This window comes from Halichoerus grypus, chromosome 8, assembly GCF_964656455.1.
Source record: "Halichoerus grypus chromosome 8, mHalGry1.hap1.1, whole genome shotgun sequence".
Classification (NCBI taxonomy): domain Eukaryota; kingdom Metazoa; phylum Chordata; class Mammalia; order Carnivora; family Phocidae; genus Halichoerus; species Halichoerus grypus.
Window position 1 is genome coordinate 86,042,362 of NC_135719.1, and position 27,353 is coordinate 86,069,714.

The 27,353-nt window shown below is 43.2% G+C and overlaps 1 protein-coding gene and 1 long non-coding RNA gene across 3 annotated transcripts in view; one reads left to right on the forward strand and one right to left on the reverse strand.

Annotated features, from left to right (window-relative positions):
* LOC118530254 (uncharacterized) overlaps positions 1–23,254 on the reverse strand; it is a 575,684-nt gene extending 552,430 nt beyond the window's left edge. Inside the window, exons 1-2 of one of the 2 annotated variants that reach the window (XR_013440647.1) lie at positions 22,550–23,254; positions 19,054–19,168 (exon numbers count right to left, since the gene is read on the reverse strand). This is a non-coding gene — a long non-coding RNA (uncharacterized LOC118530254). Of the gene's footprint in view, positions 1–19,053; positions 19,169–22,155; positions 22,399–22,549 lie in introns of those variants that run through there. The other variant, XR_013440646.1, reaches the window with a different exon arrangement.
* Positions 23,255–23,921: 667 nt separating this feature from the next.
* On the forward strand, positions 23,922–26,402 carry FOXG1 (forkhead box G1). The gene has a single exon (XM_036083615.2). The coding sequence runs from the start codon at positions 24,010–24,012 to the stop codon at positions 25,477–25,479; it is 1,470 nt and encodes a 489-aa protein (XP_035939508.2). The 5' UTR covers positions 23,922–24,009; the 3' UTR covers positions 25,480–26,402.
* The last annotated feature ends 951 nt before the right edge of the window (positions 26,403–27,353 follow it).

Consider the following 27,353-nt stretch of genomic DNA (forward strand, 5'->3'; position numbering starts at 1 on the left):
GAAAAAAGGTGGAACACAAAGCATACACACAGGACAATCCAAATTATTTAAAATGTACTACATAGTATGGTATATTTATACATAGGAAAAGGCCTGGTTTTTAAAAATTATGTAAAATGATAACTGAAGTTACCTCTGGGTTTGTTTTAATAGGTGATTTATATTTACTTTCTTCTTTAAATATACTGGAAAATTTTATATGGCAAGTCTGTGTTAAGCTGAAATCGGAAATAAGCAAAATTTAAAGATTTTATAAAATACTTTATTAAAAAATATACACATTTTTAAATTTATTTTATTATGTTATGTTAATCACCATACATTACATCATTAGTTTCTGATGTAGTGTTCCATGACTCATTGTTTGCATATATCACCAAGTGTTCCATTCAATACGTGCTCTCTTTAATACCCATCACCAGGCTAAGGCATCCCCCCAACACCCTCCCCTCTAGAACCCTCAATTTGCTTCTCAGAGTCCATAGTCTCTCATGGTTCATCTCCCCTTCCGATTCCCCCCCTTCATTTTTCCCTTCCTACTATCTTCTTTTTTTTAACATACAATGTATCATTTCAAAGGTACACGTCTGTGATTCATCAGTCTTACACAATTCACAGCGTTCACCATAGCACATACCATCCCAATGTCCATCACCCAGCCACCCCATCCTTCCCAACCCCCACCACTCCAGCAACCCTCAGTTTGTTTCCTGAGATTAAGAATTCCTCATATCAGTGAGATCATATGAAACATGTCTTTCTCTGATTGACTTATTTTGCTCAGCATAATACCCTCTAGTTCCAACCACGTCGTTGCAGATGGCAAGATTTCGTTGGTTTTTTTTGATGGCTGCATAATATTCCATTGTATAATTATACCACATCTTCCTTATCCATTCATCTGTTGATGGACATCTTGGCTCTTTACATAGTTTGGCTATTGTGGACATTGCTGCTATAAACATTGGGGTACACGTACCCCTTCGGATCACTACATTTGTATCTTTGGGGTAAATACCCAGTAGTGCAATTGCTGGGTTGTACAATAGCTCTATTTTCAACTTTTTGAGGAACCTCCATACTGTTTTCCAGAGTGGCTGCACCAGCTTGCATTCCCACGAACAGTGCAGGAGGTCCCCCTTTCTCCGCATCCTCACCAACATCTGTTGTTTCCTGACTTATTAATTTTAGCCATTCTGACTGGTGTGAGGTGATATCTCACTGAGGTTTTGATCTGGATTTCCCTGATGCTGAGCGATGTTGAGCACTTTTTCATGTGTCTGTTGGCCATTTGGATGTCTTCTTTGGAAAAATGCCTGTTCATGTCTGATATATCATTGGCAAATATCTTCTCCCATTCCGTCGGTTGTCTTTTGGTTTTGTTAACTGTTTCCTTTGCTGTGCAAAAAGCTTTTTATCTTGATGAAGTCCCAGTAATTCATTTTTGCCCTTGCTTCCCTTGCCTTTGGCGAGGTTTCTAGGAAGAAGTTGCTGTGGCTGAGGTCGAAGAGGTAGCTGCCTGTGTTCTCTTCTAGGATTTTGATGGACTCCTGTCTCACATTTAGGTCTTTCATCCATTTTGAGTCTATTTTTGTGCGTGGTGTAAGGAAATGGTCCAGTTTCATTCTTCTGCATGTGGCTGTCCAATTTTCCCAACACCATTTGTTGAAGAGACTGTCTTTTTTCCATTGAACATTCTTTCCTGCTTTGTTGAAGATTAGTTGACCATAGTGTTGAGGGTCCATTTCTGGGCTCTCTATTCTGTTCCATTGATCTATGTGTCTGTTTTTGTGCCAGTACCATACTGTCTTGATGATGACAGCTTTGTAATAGAGCTTGAAGTCCGGAATTGTGATGCCACCAGCTTTGCTTTTCTTTTTCAACATTCCTCTGGCTATTCAGGGTCGTTTCTGGTTCCATACAAATTTTAGGATTATTTGTTCCATTTCCTTGAAAAAAGTTGACGGTATTTTGATAAGGATTGCATTAAATGTGTAGATTGCTCTAGGTAGCATTGACATTTTCACAATATTTGTTCTTCCAATCCATGAGCATGGAATGTTTTTCCATTTCTTTGTGTCTTCCTCAATTTCTTTCATGAGTATGTTATAGCTTTCTGAGTAGAGATTCTTTGCCTCTTTGGTTAGATTTATTCCTAGGTATCTTATGGTTTTGGGTGCAATTGTAAATGGGATCGACTCCTTATTTTCTCTTTCTTCTGTCTTGTTGTTGGTGTATAGGAATGCCACTGATTTCTGTGCATTGATTTTATATCCTGCCACTTTACTGAATTCCTGTATGAGTTCTAGCAGTTTTGGGGTGGAGTCTTTTGGGTTTTCCACCTAAAGTATCATATCATCTGCAAAGAGTGAGAGTCTGACTTCTTCTTTGCTGATTTGGATGCCTTTTATTTCTTTTTGTTGTCTGATTGCTGTGACTAGGACTTCTAATACTATGTTGAATAGCAGTGGTGATAGTGGACATCCCTGCCATGTTCCTGGCCTTAGGGGGAAGCTCTCAGTTTTTCCTCCTTGAGAATATTTGCTGTGGGTTTTTCATAGATGGCTTTTATGATATTGAGGTATATACCCTCTTTCCCTACACTCTGAAGAGTTTTAATCAAGACAGGATGTGGTACTTTGTCAAATGCTTTTTGTGCATCTATTGAGAGGATGATATGGTTCTTGTTCTTTCTTTTATTAATGTATTGTATCACATTGAAAGGGGTCCTCTAAGCAAAGAGAGAGCCTAAAAGTAACATAGACCAGAAAGGAACACAGACAATATACAGTAACAGTCACCTTACCGGCAATACAATGGCACTAAATTCCTATCTTTCAATAGTTACCCTGAATGTAAATGGGCTAAATGCCCCAATCAAAAGACACAGGCTATCAGATTGGATTAAAAAAAAAGACCCATTGATATGCTGTCTGAAAGAGACTCATTTTAGACCCCAAAACACCTCCAGATTGAAAGTGAGGGGGTGGAAAACCATTTACCATGCTAATGGACACCAAAAGAAAGCTGGGGTGGCAATCCTTATATCAGACCAATTAGATTTTAAACCAAAGACTATAATAAGAGATGAGGAAGGGCACTATATCCTACTTACAGGGTCTATCCAACAAAAAGATCTAACAATTGTAAATATCTATGCCCCTAACATGGGAGCAGCCAATTATATAAGCCAATTAATAACAAAAGCAAAGAAACACATTGACAACAATACAATAATAGTGGGGGACTTTAACACCCCCCTCACTGAAATGGACAGATCACCTAAGCAAAAGGTCAATGAGGAAATAAAGACCTTAAATGACACACTGGACCAAATGGACTTCACAGATATATTCAGAACACTCTATCCCAAAGCAACAGAATACACATTCTTCTCTAGTGCCCATGGAACATTCTCCAGAATAGATCACATCCTAGGTCACAAATCAGGTCTCAACTGGTACCAAAAGATTGGGATCATTCCCTGCATATTTTCAGACCACAGTGCTTTGAAACTAGAACTCAATCACAAGAGGAAAGTTGGAAAGAACTCAAATACATGGAGGCTAAAGAGCATCCTACTAAAGAATGAATGGGTCAACCAGGAAATTAAAGAAGAATTAAAAAATTCATGGAAACCAATGAAAATGAAAACACAACTGTTCAAAATCTTTGGGATACAGTGAAGGCAGTCTTAAGAGGAAAGTATATAGCAATACAAGCCTTTCTCAAGAAACAAGAAAGGTCTCAAATACACAACCTAACCTTACACATAAAGGAGCTGGAGAAAGAACAGCAAATAAAGCCTAAACCCAGCAGTAGAAGAGAAATAATAAAGATCAGAGCAGAAATCAATGAAATAGAAACTAAAAGAACAGTAGAACAGATCAACGAAACTAGGAGCTGGTTCTTTGAAAGAATTAACAAGATTGATAAACCCCTGGCCAGACTTATCAAAAAGAAAAGAGAAAGGACCCAAATCAACAAAATCATGAATGAAAGAGGAGAGATCACAACCAACACCAAAGAAATACAATTATAAGAACATATTATGAGCAACTCTATGCCAGCAAATTCGATAACCTGAAAGAAATGGATGCATTCCTAGAGATGTATCAACTACCAAAACTGAACCATGAAGAAATAGAAAACTGGAACGGACCCAAAACCACTAAGGAAATTGAAGCAGAAATCAAAAATCTCCCAACAAACAAGAGTCCAGGGCCAGATGGCTTCCCAGGGGAATTCTACCAAACATTTAAAGAAGAATTAATACCTATTCTTCTGAAACTGTTCCAAAAAATAGAAATGGAAGGAAAACTTCCAAACTCATTTTATGAGGCCAGCATTACCTTGATCCCAAAATCAGACAAAGACCCTATAAAAAAGGAGAATTACAGACCAGTATCCCTGATGAACATGGATGCAAAAATTCTCACCAAAATACTAGCCAAGAGGATCCAACAGTACATTAAGAGGATTATTTTCCACGACCAAGTGGGATTTATTCTTGGGCTGCAAGGTTGGCTCAACATCCACAAAGCAATCAATGTGATACAATACATTAATAAAAGAAAGAACAAGAACCATATCATCCTTTCAAAAGATGCACAAAAAGCATTTGACAAAGTACAGCATCCTTTCTTGATTAAAACTCTTCAGAGTATAGAGAAAGAGGGTACATACCTCAATATCATAAAAGCCATCTATGAAAAACCCACAGCGAATATCATTCGCAAGGAGGAAAAACTGAGAGCTTTCCCCCTAAGGTCAGGAACATGGCAGGGATGTCCACTATCACCACTGCTATTCAACATAGTACTAGAAGTCCGAGCCACAGCAATCAGACAACAAAAAGAAATAAAAGGCATCCAAATCAGCAAAGAAGAAGTCAGACTCTCACTCTTTGCAGATGATATGATACTTTAGGTGGAAAACCCAAAAGACTCCACCCCAAAACTGCTAGAACTCACACAGGAATTGAGTAAAGTGGCAGGATATAAAATCAATGCACAGAAATCAGTGGCATTCCTATACACCAACAAGACAGAAGAAAGAGAAATTAAGGAGTCGATCCCATTTACAATTGCACCCAAAACTGTAAGATACCTAGGAATAAATCTAACCAAAGAGGCAAAGACTCTCTACTCAGAAAGCTATAAAATACTCATGAAAGAAATTGAGGAAGACACAAAGAAATGGAAAAACATTCCATGCTCATGGATTGGAAGAACAAATATTGTGAAGATGTCAATGCTACCTAGAGCAATCTACACATTCAATGCAATCTCTATCAAAATATCATCAACCTTTTTCAAAGAAACAGAGCAAATAATCCTAAAATTTGTATGGAGCCAGAAAAGACCCCAAATAGCCAGAGGAATGTTGAAAAAGAAAAGCAAAGCTGGTGGCATCACAATTCCGGACTTCAAGCTCTATTACAAAGCTGTCATCATCAAGACAGTATGGTACTGGCACAAAAACAGACACATAGATCAATGGAACAGAATAGAGAGCCCAGAAATGGACCCTCAACTCTATAGTCAACTAATCTTCGACAAAGCAGGAAAGAATGTTCAATGGAAAAAAGACAGTCTCTTCAACAAATGGTGTTGGGAAAATTGGACAGCCACATGCAGAAGAATGAAACTGGACCATTTCCTTACACCACACACAAAAATAGACTCAAAATGGATGAAAGATCTTAATGTGAGACAGGAGTCCATCAAAATCCTAGAAGAGAACACAGGCAGCTACCTCTTTGACCTCAGCCACAGCAACTTCTTCCTAGAAACCTCGCCAAAGGCAAGGGAAGCAAGGGCAAAAATGAACTATTGGGACTTCATCAAGATAAAAAGCTTTTTTGCACAGCAAAGGAAACAGTCAAGAAAACCAAAAGACAACCAACAGAATGGGAGAAGATATTTGCAAATGACATATCAGATAAAGGGCTAGTATCCAAAATCTATAAAGAACTTATCAAGCTCAACATCCAAAGAACAAATACTCCAATCAAGAAATGGGCAGAAGACATGAACAGACATTTCTGCAAAGAAGACATCCAAATGGCCAACAGACAGATGAAAAAGTGTTCAACATCGCTTGGCGTCAGCGAAATCCAAATCAAAACCTCAGTGAGATACCACCTCATACCAGTCAGAATGGCTAAAATTAACAAGTCAGGAAACAACAGATGTTGGCGAGGATGCGGAGAAAGGGGAACCCTCCTACACTGTTGGTGGGAATGCAAGCTGGTGCAGCCACTCTGGAAAACAGTATGGAGGTTCCTCAAAAAGTTGAAAATAGAGCTACCGTATGACCCAGCAATTGCACTACTGGGTATTTACCCCAAAGATACAAATGTAGTGATCCGAAGGGGTACATGTACCCCAATGTTTATAGCAGCAATGTCCACAATGGCCAAACTATGTAAAGAGCCAAGATGTCCTTCAACAGATGAATGGATAAAGAAGATGTGGTGTGTATATATATACATACACACACACACACACACACACACACGGAATATTATGCAGCCATAAAAAAAAAAAAAAAAAAAACACGAAATCTTGCCATCTGCAATGACGTGGATGGAACTAGAGGGTATTATGCTAAGCGAAATAAGTCAATCAGAGAAAGACATGTTTCATATGATCTCACTGATATGAGGAATTCTTAATCTCAGGAAACAAACTGAGGGTTGCTGGAGTGGTGGGGGGTGGGAGGGATGGGATGACTGGGTGATAGACACTGGGGAGGGTATGTGCTAGGGTGAGCACTATGAATTGTGTAAGACTGTTGAATCACAGACCTGTACCTCTGAAACAAATAATACATTATATGTTAAAAAAAAAAAAAAAAAGATGAAGAAGAAGAAGATAGTAGGAAGGGAAAAATGAAGGGAGGGAAATCGGAGGGGGTGATGAACCATGAGAGACTATGGACTCTGAGAAACAAACTGAGGGTTCTAGAGGGGAGGAGGGTGGGGGGATGGGTTAGCCTGGTGATGGGTATTAAAGAGGGCATGTACTGAATGGAGCACTGGGTGTTATACGCAAACAATGAATCATGGAACACTACATGAAAAAGTAAAGATGTAATGTGTGGTGATTAACATAACATAATAAAATAAAATTACGTGTAATTAATGCCAATACTACTTTGTTATTTTGTTTTTCTTTTGTTTTCTTTCCAAACAGTTTTTTCTAAACAAATTTTTCACCTGGAACAATCACTCATTTCAAACAGTCCTGGTAGAGAAGAGAAGACGAGGTAATTTTTACCTGCTTAATTGTGTTTGATAATTCTGCCATACAGGCAAGGAAAAACTTATTCTGTTTGGCCAGTGGTATCTATTAGAGCTAATCTGTGGGAAAAGGTAAAAGACATAGAAAGAAAATATAATAAAAACAAAGGGTAAAGGAAAGAGTAGCAGAGCCCATCATGGAGGGCAGCAATAGCAGGGGCTTCCCTGACAACTATTACAGGGGGTGACAAGATGGTGATCACCAGACATTTTAACATGACAGAAGACTGCAATAGAATCAAAAGATGAAACATCTTCACTGCTGAGAGATCCATATTCTCATCAGCATCAGTTATTTTTATAGGCCCATACTATATTCACGGTAAATTTATGAATGAATGAATGAATGAATGAATGAATGAATGAATGAAAAACACTGAATATTTGTAGCATACACAGCTCTCTAACCTCTGATTATGCCTCTCTTAATCTTAATACCAACACTCTTAAAAACATGGATTATAAGTCCATTTACGATAGGACATATGGTAATACTATATTTCCTTAAAGAACATTTTGATTATTAATTTGTTTTATGTTTATCTTTCCCAACTAAGAAGCAAGCTCAATAAAGGCAGAGCATTATTTTGCTTTTTTTTGTTATTGTTTTGTTTTGTTTTGTTTTGTTTTCTGTGGGGGGCTTTTTTTGTCTTCTTTTTCCAATGCTGTATTCTCAGCACCAAAAGTAAGGCCTGGCATATATCATAACATACGTAGTGCCTGAGAGATGTTTGTTGAATAAATGAGAAAGTGTACATATTACTTAGACACTTCGTAAAATTCACTGTATCTTTATAACATTAAAGATAAAATGTTTAATATTCCTTAAGACTGAGTAAGTACAGCAAGTTCAGAAGTTTATGGCCTAGTTTGATGTCAGCTGACGTGTATTTCAGCTTGATAATTAAATAGGTTTACAATTTAAAGAAGTCCTTCCAGGGGTGCCTGGGTGGCTCAGTCGTTAAGCGTCTGCCTTCGGCTCAGGTCATGATCCCAGGGTCCTGGGATCAAGCCCTGCATCGGGCTCCCTGCTCTGCGGGAAGCCTGATTCTCCCTCTCCCACTCCCTCTGCATGTGTTCCCTCTTTCGCTGTGTCTCTCTCTGTCAAATAAATAAATAAAATCTTAAAAAAAATAAAAATAAAGAAGTCCTTCCAAATACTCTAGCACAAATACTTAAAGTCAGATACACTCCTTCACAGCCCATCAGCAAACTTGTAGGACGTGAGAACATGGGATAAGAAGACACAGAGGAGCCTGGGTTTGATTTTTTAGTGCTACAAAAACCATGTATAGTGTGGTTAATAGAGCTCTCGTCTCTCATTTGGAGCCAGGGTTGCTCTGGGTTAGTTAGCACAGATGCAGCAGGCTAGGTGGCTCTAGGGGCTGAGTGCCAGTGGAGGGCAGCAGAGAGCTACTTGAGAGACAATACATTCAAGAGGAAGATTTAACAGCTCCCAGCTGAGACTGCGGTCCTTAGCCAGATCTACACAGTGCTACTCAAGAGGCAGCCCATTTGGAAAACCAGACCACAGGATAGCAAGCAAGAATGGAGTTCCCAATTACATTAATGTAGAAAGCCAAGAAGCAAAGGAGATGGGCAGGAAACAACACCAGGAGACTCAGGATAATCTGGACTCCAACTAAGCACAACTCCCAGGAGCCATTGATTCAGACAGTGATCTCTCTCCAGAGCTGCTGAAACAGATGATGTCTTACATTCATTCTGACTCCAAAATCTTGGATCCCAAGACATTAACAACATGTTTGGAGTACAATATTTTTGCAAAGATTACCTCTTTTGCAGAAAACATAAATATTAATAATATAAAATTGTTAGCATAAAGACGATAAAATCATACATGAATGAAGCCTAACAAGCACAGACTCTCTCTTGTTCAAGGAGTCCCTAAAGCCCTCCAAAAGTTGAAACTTCTCAAATATGTGTGGCAGAATCTTAATAAGGCCTGATGAACAGCAACAGGTTCAATGGGTTACCCTGGTCTCAGTACAAGGAACCCCACCCTGAGGACAGCCAGGAGTGAGATGCAGCCTATCCAAGGCCAAGATTCATGTTCCTTTTCTGTGTGTTCCTAGTGGTGTGAGCTTAGGTGAGCCATTTAGCCTCTCTAGGTCAATTTCCTCACTTCTAAAATAACATAATAACTGTCTCTACTGGGTCTAAAGGAATTCACAGAAGAAAGCATGCCTTGTTAATTTTATACAAATACAGTGTATTTTTATCACCAGTCTGAGTAGTAGGAAGAGCGGGAAGATATCTAGAGAACAGAAAGGCATCTAAAAAGTAAACCTTTGGCAGATTCAGAATTTTATTTGTAATGAACCCTGTTCCTTCTACCAATCCAAGTCAGCATAGTTCTGATTCTTTTTGTATATGTCTTCAGCCTCACTGGGACTCACATTAAATGATGAGTACATTTGCATTATGGAGTAATATTTGCCTCCTGTTAACAGTCTTCTCCTTGTTAAATGTGTATAGTGATGTTCCAAGCCAGACAGAAGTGGGAGATATTTTGCTGCCCCCTCCTGAAGGAATTTATTCATATGGCCACAGAAGCAGGGAGGAAATGTAGGCTATTTGCAGCCAGAATACTTTGGCTCTGGTCTCCCCCCCAAAAAAATTAATAGTAATAATAATCATTACCATAAGGATATGGGAACACTTTAGAGAAACTCAAATACAGCTGCCTCATCTTTGTGTTCAGTTTAGTCCCATTTCTATGCTGTGATTTTTCTGGATGGACAGCAAGAGAGAACTGAGTGCATGCCAATGCCTGAGTGAATGTTAACTGGAAAGTCTAAGATTTCTGTCATTTTTAAAATCAAATAAAGGGGAAGATGGGAGGGACATGAAGAAGAAGATTTTGTCAATTCTTTTGATCCTTATTTCTGATGAGATGCCTAACTGGAAATTTCAGAATTGACATTGGAGAGTCACAAATGACAAGAGAGATACCAACAGAGGATCTTCCCAAATGAGGGTTGATGATTTATTGATTTACAGATCTTTTGAACTATAAGGGACAATGGAGAGTTCAACTTTCTCATTTTGTATATGAGGAAACTAAGGTTAAGAGAAGTGGTGTGACTAGCTCAAATTCTCCAAGCTGTTAACAAGTCCAGTTATCTTCTTATTTTCGAATACTACCTGGCTAAAATAGCTAGCATGACACTCAGTGACCAAACTCCACAGGAAAAGCACAGAAAATGTTGGTCAAAAATAAAATGGAATAAACAAAATTGGCTTCCTTTAAAGTTACGAACATGGATCCATATATTCCAGTAGTCACCAGCTGCTTTGCTAATAGGAAATTAAACACACTTATGCTTCAGTGAGTGCATGCACAAACGCCTACACACATGGCCAATTTATAAAGTCATAGAGAATGAGATGAATTCTTCTTTTACCTCTGTCTAAAGTGTTAAATGCCAAGCAAATGCTAAAATTGTTATTCTGAAAAGTCTTGGGCCATTGCTAAGTCTCTGCTATTGTTAAAACTTCACCCGTGCCCAGATATTCCACTTAATCTTTGCTATAAAAAGAAGAGATGGAGTCCATCTGGGAATGGGAATCCCATTTCTTTGAATTCCAAAATATTTTGAGCAAAGGTGATATAGGCAGAGCATACTTGGGACAACTTAAAGGAGAGGTTATCTTTAATCAGTTTCCTGATATTGACTAGACAGCAATCTCAAATCAACTAAATGATTGATCCACACAAAAGGAAATCTCAGAAATTTCTACCTTTTCCAATTTTACTAAATATTTATGCAATAATACATTTGATTATAATTTGGAAAATTGGTTAAATAAGGTACAACACACAAAATTATTTTTTAGAACTAGTATCCTAACATGGCATTTAAAGCATGAAAAGAATGTTCATATAAATTGTAATTGCCCTGTGTGCAGACTTGAGGTAAACATCTTTTCCTTTCTGTATATTATTACCATAACACGAACACAGTAAAACATCCTTTGATATCAAGAGAGTACTGTTTTCCAGACAATCAAGATTTATTAGAAAAACTATGATGTCTCTCTCCTGTGAAAATCCATTCCTCAGTTAACTATCCCACACCTTCTTCAATATTATTGAGTATTATGGTCAGTAGATGTCGCTGCTGTCGTTTGAATAAGATTTTCTTCCTGCTGCCTAAAAAAAAAAAAAAAAAAATTCTTATGGTTTGGGGAATTGTTTTTTATTGTTGTTGAGGTTTCAGTAAGTGGATGTTATTTTATATATTCATGGATACAAATCACTTATTTATCAGATGAGGAGAGAAAGAACTAGAACGCTGATGTAACTTGCCTAAGAATCCATAGGAAGAGAATGGTAGACCCAGAGTTGTAAAACTCTATCTTCATGTCTATATTTTACAGGCTTTTAAAAAGCAAAAATGTTCCAGATGGGATCCATGAAGACAATCATCTTTTAAACTAAGACCCAATGAATGATACTTACTACATATTAAGTTAGTTTTGTTGTATTTTCTCCCTGATGGCCTTCTCCTTGGAAACTAGATACATATGAATCATGAAAACACAAGATTTTCCCAGGCCAGACTTTAAAAAGTAAGAGAACATGACAAAAGCCATCATCTAGCTTCAGGTGATTCCTTCCTTCAGAGAGTCTCCTTCATAAAGTGACTAAAACTAGACAAACATACAAGACACACACAATCCTAGACAGACAGCAACCAAGAGAAAAAGAAAACCAGCAGTTTTCTTCAGAAGGCTAGAGCTAAGAAGGACACAGAGGCAGCTGTGAGAGCAATCCTGAGCTGCTTTCACAAGCTGAAGTGAGGAGGAGAAAGGCAAAGATGAAGGCAAGTTAACTGACAGAGGCAACTAAGTGCCATAGCTGAAGCTTCCATTTATTCCTGCTCCTAAGGAAAAACCAAAAATTCACAACCCCTTGGGTGGGTTGGCAGGCAAGAGATAGAGGAGGAAGCTCTCACACACTTGCTCAAAGTTGTTGGACCCCCTTTTTTCAGCCCCTGGAGTGGGAGGGAGGAATGGACGTGCCCTGAAAAGAAAAGAAAAAGGAGCCGGCGTCGCTACCAGCCTTGGGAAAATCTCCACAGATGAGCATTTTTGTTGCGTTAAGTGGCCCGCATTAGCAGCCTAAACACGTAGGGGGAGGCTAACATCGCCTGTTAATATGATGCGGGAGAGCAATGACAGACCTGGCATTTGAGAGTGGAAGCGCCAGTTTTACATAAAACAAAATGAAACATTTCTGAGGATTTAAGTCCTGGGGTTTGGGTGGAGTGAGTTTTGGGGCGTGCCTCATTCCATAGGCAAGGCATGTCCTGGGGCATCAGTTTGAGAGGCTTGTTATGTTATATATTATACACACACACACACACACACACACACACACTCTTATTTCAACTATCTTTAAAACAATAATTCCTACAGTATGGAAAAAGCTTCTTAGTCCCTGGTTCTAAGGTTGCTTCTGGGAGAGAGGGGAGGAAGTGTCATCCCCGATGTCTCCTTTAAACTCCAGGGTTGGAACTGAGAACCAACAAGGCGGTTCTGAAACTCTCCTTAAAAATGGTTACCTCCACCCTTCTCAAACTGTTGCTTTTCTCTTTCACCCATAGAGATAGGGATAGGGATATGGACAGGAATATGGATAGGGATAAGGGATGGGGGAGGGGAAAAAGAGAGAGAAGATGGAAGGGAAAGGTGAGAAATCGAGAGAAGAAAGGAAGAAAAAGAAGGAAGGGGAAACTGAAGAAATTAAACTCAATTGAATTCCAATTATTTATGAGGTTTTTTTCTTCCCCTCAAACGAATTAAACGTGCTTGTTCCTTCCTCTCCTTTCTAGCAAACTTCCAGCTTGAACAGTGTTCCAGATACATGAAAGCAAACAAAACAAAACTTTGGACGGGTTGGGGGGTAAAAATGCATGAAAGCCCGCGCGCTAATGTCAACAGTCTGCTTGCTGCTCGGATGTCAACCAGTCGTGGAGCGCACGGATCATCCCCGTTACTTTTCTTTCCACAGCCCCCTCACCCTCGCTTAGCATCTCCTTCCTCCAAGATTTGCTTGAGAGCAGCCAGGCAAGATCCAGGAGTGAGGCTGGCTTTTTCTGCGAAAGAAGCCGATAGGATCCACCGAGACTAAAATGCGGAAAGGCCCCTAGTTCCTGCGGGCCCAGCCTCAAATTCCCCCGCACACTGTGAAAGTTTCTCGAAACTCCGCGACTCAGTGTAAAGACCTGGGGTTTCTCCTGGGTTGGTCTCCCAGGCCACAGGGGTCACGCATCCAAATCTAGCCTCCCCCGTAATGCCTTTACCTCAGTACATCAAGCAACCCATTTGGGAAATCGAAGGACCCTTTGGGCTCGAAGAACTGATTAGAGAGAGCCGGGATCTCAGATCTTCGTGTTTGGGGGTGGAGGGGAGCATGGACTGACGAGAAGTCGGGAAAAGCCCCGCAGTAAGCAACTGGCCGACAGAGGAATCCGGGCTGTGTTCTCTAAGAAAGCCCTAAAAAAGCACTGGAATGTGGTGGTGTCGGCATCAGACGTTGCTTTATGAGACCCGAATTCAGGCTGCTCTAGACGATTTTTGGATAAGAATGGATTATCTCTCCAGACCCAAATATTCCCTGACCTGTTTCCCAACGCGCTCTGGCTTTTTGCTGGGAGAGCACCGCGCTGCCGGAGACTTGGCGCTTCTGTCAATTGCACAGAGCAATTACTAAGAAAATATTGTGACGATGTTGTAGGGCGGAAGGGGATGTGAGGGGGTGTGGGAGGGGGGAGTTAGTTTGGAGAGCGATTTGCAAAGGAATATTAAGTTTGATTCCCGAGGTCACCGCGGGAAAACGGGTTGGCGTTGGGTGAGCTGCAGAGCTCTTCCTCTAGGTGGCGGACGTTGGTACCCAACAACAGTTAGGCGGGTGCTGACTCCAAACACAGGATTAAGCTTCTTGCTGGTTAAAAAAAAAAAAATAGTAATAATATAGAGGTGTGGGGCTGTTTTTCCCCCTTTGGGATATTTATTTATTGTAGGGAAAAGTCATTGATTTTCCTAAGCAAACTGTGTTTCTCCTTCACTTGGTGGAAAATAAAAACTGTTTGAATAAATAAGTTATTTCTGAACATTTTGTTGTCAAAGTGTTAAATGTTCCCGTCATTTTTATTCAAACACTAACATGATTACAGCCAATTATATATTCACCAGTGTTCTTTATTTTAGAGTAATTGTACTTGTCACTAATAAAACAGAGGCATAATGGATCGCTACTGTTCTGGATTTTCAAGCAATTTTGTGTAATTTGATTGAATTATACATCTTATCTGCTACTTTTTTATTTTTATATTTGGGGATCCTATTTTCTTGAAAATTGCAGCTCTATGCTTGTTTTGTTGTTTCTCCAGTAACGTACACTTCGGTAACACTGATAAATAGAAAGAGTCCTTTTGAAATGTCGAAAATCAGCTGTTTCTTTCCCCACCCCTATCCCCACCCCCTCTCTGCACTTCAGCGCGGGGAAGACCTGAACTCTGGCTGCCAGGCAGTCCTGAACCAGTGTTGTGCTTACCCGAAAAGTCCAACGCCAAGACAAACTCCCCATTCACCCCAAAGGCAGCCGTCTCCCTGCCTGGAGTCTTTGGGGTTTTGTCTCTTTCCTGTAATGATACTGTTGGGTGTCTGGAGCTTCAAACATGCCAAGACAAGCCGACCATGGGTTCAGTTCATGTGCAATATGTATCAAGGGAAAGAGTATGCACAGCACAGCCGAAAGATAAACTGTATATATTACTCCAATTACACAACCCCCAAGTGTCTTACCTACCCAACCAGCACCACCAGGAAACCCCTACCCAGCCCATAATTACAATTATCTGTCTACTCGCCTATGTTCTTTTTGGTTTCAGATATACCTAGAGAACTGGGATCAATAGTTTCTCCCTCCTTTTTAAAAAGACAATTTCAATAAAAAGATACATGAAAAGATGCAAGCATCTACCCAATGTTCACGCAGCTGAACAAATCAAGAAATAAACGTGACAGCAGACAGGACATAGGATTTTAAGAGATCATCTCTGCAACTGAAGGAACAGAGAATGTGCAATTCTTCTCCCAATAAATCCCTCCAGTTCCTAGGACACAACTCAAACCCCGGCTAGGAGCTGCAGCTGCGAGATTGAGCCAAAGTCTCTGACAAGTGCCTTGTGTATGACCCAATATTTATCAATAACAACAACAACAAAATCAAGTGAAACCAAGGCTGGGGATTTTGAACTGTTTCTAAAGCCCTGGCGTGGATACGCATGTGGGCGAAAAACATCGCTGGAGATGACTTGGCTCCATTTGTCCGCCCTGGGGAGCAACCTTGGGGCAAAATCCACTGCTAATTGATCCCAACCAGCCATACTATCAGCTGAAAATGCTTGAGGAGACAAAGAATGAGGAGCGTGTGCTAAAGATACTCTAAGCATTTTTCAAGTAAATCGCGGTGCGTAATCAATAGCGTGTACATACATATAAATAGGGAAAGGGGATTACTTCTATTTAATGAGAAAAATAATGTTTCATGTGTAACTCCAGACTTCTCTAAAATCTAGTGTCTCCCATCCTTTGATTGTTTTGTGGTCGGACTTCCAACTTCCTCCAGGAAAACCTGCGGGCCCAGTTTAGTGTTAGGAGCTAAGGAGCAGACACTCAGCCCAATTAGGGGCCATTCTCGCATCTTCTGGGCTGTTTACTCCAAGGCCAAAGGGTAGGCTGCTTGGGCAGCGATCCCAGCGCAGTGTTGGGTGTCGCCGGCTGCCGCGGAGGCAGGAGTTGGGACAGCTCCGGAGCAAGCCCTGCGCCGCTCAGCTCCTAGACAGCGCTCGGCCGCCGTCTGCCAGGCAGCTCTCCAAAAGAACTGGGCTTTTTCAGCGTTTCCACTTCCTCGTGGTCTCATCTATCTTATCTTACAAGTTCACGCTCCAAAGAGAAAAGGAAAGAGTGAGAAAAAAAGAAAACCTCTTCACCGTGGTGATTCATAGTTCACACGCTCACGAGCCAAACTTTGCCGACCGTGCTTTTTTCGTGAACATTACTTTCTCTCCTGCGTGCCTTAGGACAAACCCAGAAGGAAGATACTAAAATTGGTAAACAAGAATCTAGGATTGTTTTTAAAATAAAAGTGACCATCCCCACCCCCCACTACCTTTGTTGTAGATTCTGAAACGGAGGAGTCGGGGTGTTTTGTTTTCACACGCTAACGGAAACTTGTTCCTGACGCGATTCTGCGTCTAGCTTACCCGGGCCGCTCCTCTCCTCCCCGAATGCGGCTCCTTCCAAAGGGCTGGAGAGAAATAGGGGTATAACTGGTCTCCCCTACTGGGTTCAACACCCCTGACATGTAACTGAATATTCGAATTAACTTCACCTACACGTACCCTAGTCTTTTAACTCGGAGCTGTGCTTTATACAAATAATAAGCTTAAAACCATTAACTGGTCTTTTTTGCGCGTTCATCGTAGCACATGACCTCTTAGCCCCCAAAACATTGATCTGTGTGCATTCTTCCGGCGTGATGTGCAAACACGAGACATCTCCTCTGGAAAGGTAACTATAAAGGGGGAAAATCCGGAAACGAAACCTAAAAGCAAGTCCTCTAGCTAGATTGCGCTCGGCAGGCTCCGCGACAAAGGAGCTCGGGGCAGGCGCGCGGGTGTGCGCGGGGAGGAGCGGCGGGGCCGGGAGCCGGGCTCCGCAGACGCTCCTCGCCGGGATCTGTCCGGGTTAAAGCCTCCAGGGGTGAGCGGGGGAGGGAGAAGATCAGGACCTTTTGGGAAACGCTGCTCCAATAGATTTTCCATCGCTCTTAGGAGGGGGCGGGGGAAGACCTACAGGAACCGCAGTTCGAGAGTGAGGAGGCAGGTGGGTAGGAGATAGGCTAGAAGTCAAAACTGGCTCATTGGTTTGTCCATCTGGGTTTTTAGAAAAGGAGTTGATGTACTGGATTAGCAAACAGTTTACTTTCTCTCATTTGACTTTCCCCATGAGAAGAGGGAATCTGTGATGGAGGATTCTCAGCGTGCCTTCTGGCCTGCCCACCCCAACGCTTGCAAGTTTTCTCTCTCCTCATTCCTTCACAGACCATTAGTGGGTACGAGCATTTTCTCAAATACACTCATCACTCTCCTATACGGACCATGGGCTGTTCAGTGCTCTTCGTGTACCTTTAAGAGTTGACCACCTAAAAATGGCAACTAACACCGATCCATCTTTCCTCACAACGACTGGAGTTTGTGGGGCCTGTTAGAAGGGTGCTTCAAAATAGAGGAGACTGGATGCACCACATTCTCCGAAGAGTGCTATAACACTTCCCAAAGTAGATTATTCAGGCTCCTACGGGGAAATCAAATTGAAGCTCCAACTAATTAAGGAGAACAGTGACAGGATAGTTAGGAGCTCAGCATTTTGAGGCCTGTAAGTTCTTCTTTCAGCCTGATATATATTTATGAAGTCTTTCTTTTTCTCCCTCTTTTGGTGTCCCGCTGATGGAAAATCCATTATCTTGTGTGCTGACTTTTGCCAAGTCTCAATTCCTCCCTTTTCAGATAGACTCCAGGGTTAAAGCTAAAGACCTCCATCATTCTCATCATTCTCCTTTACCATCACCCTCCAACTCTTTGTCTTTCTCTTTAGCATTTCCTGACCCCTTTGAAGGAAGAGCTGTGCCATTTCCTTGGGCAAGGAGAGGAGAAAAAGGACCTCTCAGAGCACACTTGCCCAAAAGGTGTGGGATCATATCTTCCAATTGGATCAGGTCAAGAAATGGAACAGGCTTGTCCTCACACTATTAGGGACTCAACTCTTTCCGAAAATTGTCTACCCCCAGAAGTCTTGAGGGAGCTGGCAAATAACTGGAAATAAGTAAAGGGTAGTGGGCATTTTATATTTATGAAAAATGTGTAGAGTATTTGAAAGGCTCCGAGAGACTTTTTAAAAAGTCCTTGGCCCTGGGGTGGTAATACTTCATTGTCCATCTCTCTCTGCCTGGCTCTCCAATGGGAAGAAGCTACTCCCGACTGTATTTTGTTGCAGATCTCCTGCGGTTTCTTTGATGAGTATGTACTTGCCTTCAGAGAGCTTGGAACCTCTGACAGCATCATAGAAACCTGCCTGGGGAGTCCCAGGGGTCTCTATCCAGGCCTTCTTCTTCCTTCACCTTGGACTTTCTCACTTCCGAAGCTTCGATAGCTTACACCAGTTAAACATTTCGATTCTCAAATAGGAGGCTCTCCCATAGTTTTTTTTTTTTTTTTCTCGAGGTTCTCAAGCAAAATTGCCGGTGCCACAATGTTATGATGGAAGGATGCTGAAATGACAGGCCTAGTAGACGCTTGTCTTAATCATCGGCTTCTTAATTTAGTTTTAGTGCGGTGTGTGTGTCTGTGTGTGTCTGTGCTTGTGCGCGCGCACACACACGCTCGCACACATGTGCGCGCCCCCGGGGATATTGGGGGTGCGCGCGTGTGTGCTGAGAGCAGCCGCTTGACAACCTGCAGCTCCCTAATGAGTGACGAGGCAGGGCTGCTGCAGAAAAGTAACACTTCCCTGGTGTGAAGACCTCTTACTGAGAAGTTTAGTTCACTACTGTTCTCGCAAACCTAATCGTATAACCTGTAACCAAAACCCACAGAACAAGGATACAACACGCTAAAGAGTAACTTATAATCACTAAATGTTAGCACCATTACCTGCTGTTAGGAAGGGATTGCAGACCTCGCTCGTCAGTCTCTGGAAATACCTGGATGCCTCTGCATGAGCTCCACTTGTTCCCAAACGTCTCAGGGTCAGGGACTCCCTACGCATCTGCAGGAAGAGAGCTTTAGCCAGAGCTTGGTGCCACTCCAAGGACACTCTGTCCAGGGAGCTGAAAGCAAAGTGGATTTTAGGTAAAAAATGGCCCACCCTCCTTTAACCAGCAGGTAACAAGGGAAAAAGAAGTGAAAAACCAACAGAAAGCAGGAAAAGGGCCTTATGTAAGACTTAATGTAACACCCCAAATGAAAAAACTAAATGTGCTGCTCCCTACTCAGATGCAATAGTCTGTGGAGCCTTGGTTATTAATTAAAACTAGAGATGAAATAATCTAATTCATTTCCCAAGCAATTCTTCTGTTGGAACTGCTCACTCTTTACAAGGCCTGTCCTCTTTTCGGGGGAGGTGGTGGGGTGGGACAGCAGACAGAGAAGGACAGATGTTTACTACTTTATATACCAGAAAATTACATTTGCTTTGACTTATGCTTTGATTCGTTAACAGTGTACATTTACAGATGTGTGTAATTTCATGTGTGAGGGATCAAGATTAAGCTGATGATGAGAAACTAGTAGAATGATACAGAATTTGCTTTAGATCTGAGACCACTGGATGTCCTCTGTCTTCTGAAAGTAATCATAGGGACTGAGTGAGGTGGAAATACAGAGTTGGGGCTTCATGTGTTTAGGACAGAAGCCCGAAGTGGACGCGGGCAGTCCTTCAAATCCAATTTGCACCCAAATTGACCGGTAGGATTTACAAAGCTCCATCCACGGACTTTCAACTTGCACAATGCTCTGCCCAAGTACCCCCTCCCCCTCCATTTCATCTAGTAGCAGCTCTAAAAAGAAGCCATTGCTGAGACAAATGTGGGCTGCTGAGTAAATAGTGCATGTTTTGTTGAACCTACCCCCCCATATATAGATAGATAGATAGATGATAGATAGATAGATAGATAGTACTCTATCTCACCATAAAGTCCATTAAAATTATTAAAAGGATAATAAAATCATTTTCCTCCGGATTGCAAATGACCTCTGTTATTAGGGAGGATAGATCTTTAGAGTGATTATATCAAAGTATAATCTATTTATTCCTACACAAATATCCCATTTTGAGACTTGCATCCATGCAATCCTTAAAATAATACAACACATTCTTAATTTGCATGCAAAATATTTTCCCAGTCAATATAAGCTCCTGGCACATCAAACCAGATTATTACAGCTCTCATTAGCAGACCCCAGTTTTTGCTTTTTGAAAGTAAACAAAAGAAAAACTTATTTCACCTGCTAAAATTTTATGCAAGATTACAAAACAATGCACACTCAGCTTTGACCTAAGAAACACCTTTAAAACATTAAAAATTCATCAGTCAGTGCTGGTGTTGTATTCAAGGAATGCTCCTCCAGTTTGCTGCTGAGCTCAGATTTGAATAAAATGTCCAATGTTAACAAACAATACCCACGTTTGGCACTTTGTGTATTAAATTGATCAAACAGATTTTAGGAGGCACAATGCACAATTTGTACAGACCTGATTGAGTTAATATAATATCAGCAAATTTTACATCGAAATGATTCTGTTTCTTTTCTTTGTGTTTAAAACCAGCACAGATTACAAATTTTAATGATCTGAAAATGTTTGGTATACAAAATCATGCTTATTTCAGTATTAGCAAAAACACAAGAAATTTTTCAACACAAACACCCAGCTGTGTCTATTTTAAAAGCAGTTCAATGACAGCTTGCACTTATGAGCATGCAATCAGCTAATTTCGCTTTTTTTTCTTCTGTGTTAATCAACACTTTCCTTCCTGCATATCAGAGTACAAATAGTATAGTTACTCCACATCAGTAAATGTTTACGTAACCTGTCCTTTCCCAAGAATCCGGTTACACCGAATCATTTCACGCTAGACCGACTACGAAAACGTACCGGGCCGTCCACCTCAGAGGGAGCCCTTGTGTGCCATTATAAGTGGTGATGAGAAGGGGGGTTGTAGGGGGAGAAATGGGGAGGAGTAGGTGGAGGAATGGAGTGAGGGAGAGGAATAGACGGAGGAGAAGGGGGGGTAGCGAGTGGGGAGGAGGGAGGAAGAGGGGAGGAGGGAGGAAAGTGAGTTGAGGAAAAGTAGGAATAACAGGCCTGAGGAGGGGAGAAGAGTGAAAGGAGGAAAGTAAGCAGAAAGAAGAGGAAGGCTCACAGATCTCTCCAACCGGTCCACAAAGCCCATTAGCTCACTCAGCTCTGTAAGAAACTGGAGCTTAGAAGTCAGTGTTTGGGGCCATGTCACTATCAACGTTGATAGCTCGGACCCTTGAACTTTCCCACATATAAATATAGCTTAAGTAAGGAAATATGTAGAAATGGGAGGGGGGATACATACATACGGTGGAAGGATAGATGAGGTTAGTCCAATATTCAAAGTTTCTTTATGGTATTCCTAATAGAGATTTTTAAAATCACTAGCTATTTGTAATTGTTATTCTCTTCAGAGTTTATTCTCTCTTTCTCTTCCTCAGGATTTCAAGGTAGGGAGTGGGGTGGGGAGAGTGCAGTAACTCCATATTAACCTGAGTATTCTTGTATTCATCAACTGCATTCTTTATATTAGAATTGAACTTTAATATCACACATAGGCATCACTTTTTCTTCCTTCCTTTTCTTAAATACTAAATCTGCCAGACAATTTAATTGATAGTTTATCAAAGTGAGTAAATGTTTACATTTTATGATTATTTTACAGAGGAGGGGGAAAGTGCCTTTCATTTATGCTTCTCTCCACCTCCCTCTTCTCTAGGGCTACATCCTCCGTAAAATGTGGTATGTTTCGTACCCATGTGGGATGAAACAGCCTTTGATCAGTGTGCTCCGCACCAAATTCCAATCCCTGGGAAATGCTGGGCCTTAGCCCTGCCCCTGGCCACGGGATCCTTTTAAAGCCCCCGAATCACAATCTCCCCACTCACTTCAGCCCTCAGCCGAACCTTCCCAGTTCTAAAGCCCAAGAAGCTGGGCTTGTGGGACCCACGTACCCAAGGCTTCTAGTTGCCTTCCATCTGCATTCAGGGTGGGAAAGGGCTGGCTTGAGCATGCGGTTATTTCAGCATTAAGGCCCGCACAAATCAAAAGCATTTGAGAAACGGAAAGAAAAAAGAAAAGAGGGAGTGAAAACAGGAAGGCTTAAAAAAAAAAAAAAAAAAAGGAAAGAAATAGCCGCCCACCCTTATTTTCCCTCCCATGTCAACAAGCAAAATGAAACATTTCCAGGGTGATCGCTCGCGGCTACTCGCTTCCAATTCGGATTAGAAGCTGAGGAGACGCTCGAGCGGCGAAGAGAAAACGACACCGAGTCACCCAGCGTGTGAGCGACGGTCTGGAGCAGGAGAGAAGGGGAAGGAAGAGACACATATACATAGCATGTGTTACCTGGTTTATTTCGAGATTGTTTGGTATTGTTTTCTCTCTGAGCACCCCTCATTTCGGAAGGCTATCATAGGCGCCCACCACTGAGCCGCCCCCGCCCGCCGCCGCAGCGCCGGGAGCCCCAGGCCCGGCTTCCCCGCGGCGCCCGAGCTCCGAGCTCGCCGCCGCCCGGCCGCAGGAACTGAGTAAGTAACCCCTGTTTGGCCCCGCGCTCGCCAGCCCACTTCCTCCTCCTCAGCCCTCCGTTTCCAAACCCCATCCAGACCCTCCTCCCCCAAGGTGCAGGACACCCCCCTCCCCACGCCAGGGGTGGGCCTTCCCTCCCCAACCATCCAAAGCCTCGCTGGAGTGTTACCTACAAGGGGCACAATTTTCCTACGGGCTCAGAAATGCCGACCCGGGCCTGCAGGGCCGACTCGGGAAAGTAGCGCCTCGCCTCTTCCTCCTCCATTTCCTGCCCTGTCCTAGCATCCTCTCCCTGCACTCCCACTCTTTGCTCCACCACCGCTGCCGCCGCCGCCCCCGCTTTTAAAAAAATAAAATTGAATACAAACTTTAATCAATAACGACAAATATTGACGCTCAAAAGAAAATGACCCAGTACAGTAAGAAGGCAGCCGGAAATGTGAGATATTTGCCCTACGAGGGGGATTTCGGTTGAGCAGCCCCGCAGGGTGGAGGGGGTGGAGGGGGCGCAGAGAAGGGCCGCGGCAGCAGCGTGCTCCCGGCGGCGTATCCTTACGCGGTTCCGCGCGGCCGGGAGGCCCAGGCCCGCGGTGAGGGGGAGGCGAGCGCCGAGGGGGCGGGAGCCGGCGGGCGGGGCGGGGGTGGGTGGGCCCAGATCCGCCGATTGGTCGACGGCAGGAGAGACGCTCCCGCACGCCGCCGGCTCTGATTGGCCCAGCGGTAGGAAAGGTTAAACCAAAAATTTTTTTACAGCCCTAGTGTGCGCCTGTAGCTCGGAAAATTAATTGTGGCTATAGCCGCCTCGATCGCTGTCTCCCCAGCCTCGCCGCGGCCGCTCCGGGACGCGCCCGCCCGCCGCCCGGCTCTCCCCCCCTTTGGGCTGCTGCTGCTGCTGCTGTGACTGCTGCTGCGAGAGGAGGAGGAGGAGGAAGCAGCAGAAGGGGGGGGGAGCGGGGGGTGGGGGGGAGACCAAGAAGTAGAGTTGGGAGCGAGGGAGCTTCACCCCCGGGGCGGTGGTTGTTTCTTTTTTCTCTTTCTTTCTTTTTTTCTTTTCCTTTTTTTTTCTTCTAATTCCTGAGGGGTGGTTGCTGCTTTTGCTACATGACTTGCCAGCGCCGGAGCCTGCGGTCCAACTGCGCTGCTGCCGGAGCGCTCAGTGCCACCGCCGCCGCCCGCGCCGCCCGCGCCCCGCTCGGCACCCACCGGTCGCCGCCGCCCGCCGCGCCGCTGTCCCGCTCCCGCGCCGCCGCCGCCGTTTCCCCCCCGACGACTGGGTGATGCTGGACATGGGAGATAGGAAAGAGGTGAAAATGATCCCCAAGTCCTCGTTCAGCATCAACAGCCTGGTGCCAGAGGCGGTCCAGAACGACAACCACCACGCGAGCCACGGTCACCACAACAGCCACCACCCCCAGCACCACCACCACCACCACCATCACCACCACCACCCGCCGCCGCCCGCCCCGCAACCGCCGCCGCCACCGCAGCAGCAGCCGCCGCCGCCGCCGCCGCCCCAGGCACCGCAGCCCCCCCAGGCGCGGGGCGCCCCGGCAGCCGACGACGACAAGGGCCCCCAGCAGCTGCTGCTCCCGCCGCCGCCGCCGCCGCCACCGGCCGCCGCCCTGGACGGGGCCAAAGCGGACGGGCTGGGCGGCAAGGGCGAGCCGGGCGGCGGGCCCGGGGAGCTGGCGCCCGTCGGGCCGGACGAGAAGGAGAAGGGCGCCGGCGCCGGGGGGGAGGAGAAGAAGGGGGCGGGCGAGGGCGGCAAGGACGGGGAGGGGGGCAAGGAGGGCGAGAAGAAGAACGGCAAGTACGAGAAGCCGCCGTTCAGCTACAACGCGCTCATCATGATGGCCATCCGGCAGAGCCCGGAGAAGCGGCTCACGCTCAACGGCATCTACGAGTTCATCATGAAGAACTTCCCCTACTACCGCGAGAACAAGCAGGGCTGGCAGAACTCCATCCGCCACAACCTGTCCCTCAACAAGTGCTTCGTGAAGGTGCCCCGCCACTACGACGACCCGGGCAAGGGCAACTACTGGATGCTGGACCCGTCGAGCGACGACGTGTTCATCGGCGGCACCACGGGCAAGCTGCGGCGCCGCTCGACCACGTCGCGGGCCAAGCTGGCCTTCAAGCGCGGGGCGCGCCTCACCTCCACCGGCCTCACCTTCATGGACCGCGCCGGCTCCCTCTACTGGCCCATGTCGCCCTTCCTGTCCCTGCACCACCCCCGCGCCAGCAGCACTTTGAGTTACAACGGCACCACGTCGGCCTACCCTAGCCACCCCATGCCCTACAGCTCCGTGTTGACTCAGAACTCGCTGGGCAACAACCACTCCTTCTCCACGGCCAACGGCCTGAGCGTGGACCGGCTGGTCAACGGGGAGATCCCGTACGCCACGCACCACCTCACGGCCGCCGCGCTCGCTGCCTCGGTGCCCTGCGGCCTGTCGGTGCCCTGCTCCGGGACCTACTCCCTCAACCCTTGCTCGGTCAACCTGCTTGCGGGCCAGACCAGTTACTTTTTCCCCCACGTCCCGCACCCGTCAATGACTTCGCAGAGCAGCACGTCCATGAGCGCCCGGGCCGCGTCGTCCTCCACATCTCCGCAGGCCCCCTCGACCCTGCCCTGTGAGTCTTTAAGACCCTCTTTGCCAAGTTTCACGACGGGACTGTCCGGGGGACTGTCTGATTATTTCACACATCAAAATCAGGGGTCTTCTTCCAACCCTTTAATACATTAACATCCCTGGGACCAGACTGTAAGTGAACGTTTTACACACATTTGCATTGTAAATGATAATTAAAAAATAAGTCCAGGTATTTTTTATTAAGCCCCCCCCCCATTTCTGTACGTTTGTTCAGTCTTTAGGATTGTTTATTATTCTAACAAGGTGTGGAGTGTCAGCGAGGTGCAATGTGGGGAGAATACATTGTAGAATATAAGGTTTGGAAGTCAAAATTATAGTAGAATGTGTATCTAAATAGTGACTGCTTTGCCATTTCATTCAAACCTGACAAGTCTATCTCTAAGAGCCGCCAGATTTCCATGTGTGCAGTATTATAAGTTATCATGGATCTTTATGGTGGACGCAGACCTTGAGAACAACCTAAATTATGGGGAGAGTTTTAAAATGTTAAATTGTAATTTGTATTTAAGAAGCATTCGTAGTAAAGGTGCCCAAGAAATTATTTTGGCCATTTATTGTTTTGTCCTTTTCTTTTAAAAAACTGTTTTTTTCTTTTGTTTACTTTTAGACCAAAGATTGGGTTCTAAAATGCACTTGGTATGCTAAGTATTAAAAAAAAAAAAAAAAACAAAAAAAAGGAAAGTTGTTTCAGTTGGCAGCACTGCCCATTCAAATGAATCGGAAGGGGACAAAATTAATGATTGCCTTCAGTTTGTGTTGTGTATATTTTGATGTATGTGGTCACTAACAGGTCACTTTTATTTTTTCTAAATGTAGTGAAATGTTAATACCTATTGTACTTATAGGTAAACCTTGCAAATATGTAACCTGTGTTGCGCAAATGCCGCAAAAATTTGAGTGATTGTTAATGTTGTCTTAAAATTTCTTGATTGTGATACTGTGGTCATATGCCCGTGTTTGTCACTTACAAAAATGTTTACTATGAACACACAGAAATAAAAAATAGGCTAAATTCATATATATCTTGATACTTTTGTCTCTTTTATTAAATAGAGCTAATTTTTAAAAGACCATTAAAGTTCTAGGGAATTCAAAGGCTTTTTCAGCCAACTAAAATTAACTGCTCCTTTCATTTGAATTGAGACTTTAAAAATTAAAATAGTATTTTTTTTCCATTGTGGAATCAAATTTTACAAGGAGCAGGCTATTTAATAAACACTAGCTTTAAAGAAAGTATAGGCTTTTCAGCTGATATCTTCATGTTTCTGTAGATATACAGCAAAAAAAAAATGATAATTTTATGTGCATAGCTATTTACCTTGTGTTTATTTTCAAATCAGTTGATAGAATGCTTTTTATATATTTTGTTTCAGGTATCTTGTTTATAGCATTTGGCAAATTATAAATAAATATATGTATATGGTTAGATAGAAGTGAATATAATGCACACATATGTAATATATATATATATATATATATATAGACACACAGAGCCCTTCAGTTCAGGTACAATTTGCGCTATGAATGCTGCAAATATTTTTGTTTAAATATTTGTATTTATACTTTCTAAGTCAGCATTTATTTTTGTGGCTGTTTACCCACAATGAAAGAGTTCTAATAAAGATGTGCTGAAGTTGCAATATAGATTTGCTGAAGTGATCACCTGTTGTAATGACTTGCAGATCAATGTTTATATTTTATTTTTCATTATAACAACTTAAAATTCTAGATGTTCAGAAGAAGTAAAATGCCTCTCTCTCCTTTTCTTTCATTTTTATAACATAGAGGTATTTATTTGATTCCCTTTTAAATGTCTGTATAATTTAATCTAGAGATTTGTTCCTTTTGCTTACAGTCATAATTTTGTTTTAACTTACAGTATACATATGCATGCATATATATGCATATATATCAATCTGAAACAAAATGAAAACATTTTTTGAATTGTTTCAGCATCCCAATTGCTA

Coding starts and splice junctions, on each gene's coding strand:
- FOXG1 (XM_036083615.2), top strand. CDS start 24,010: ATGCTGGACATGGGAGATAGGAAAGAGGTGAAAATGATCCCCAAGTCC.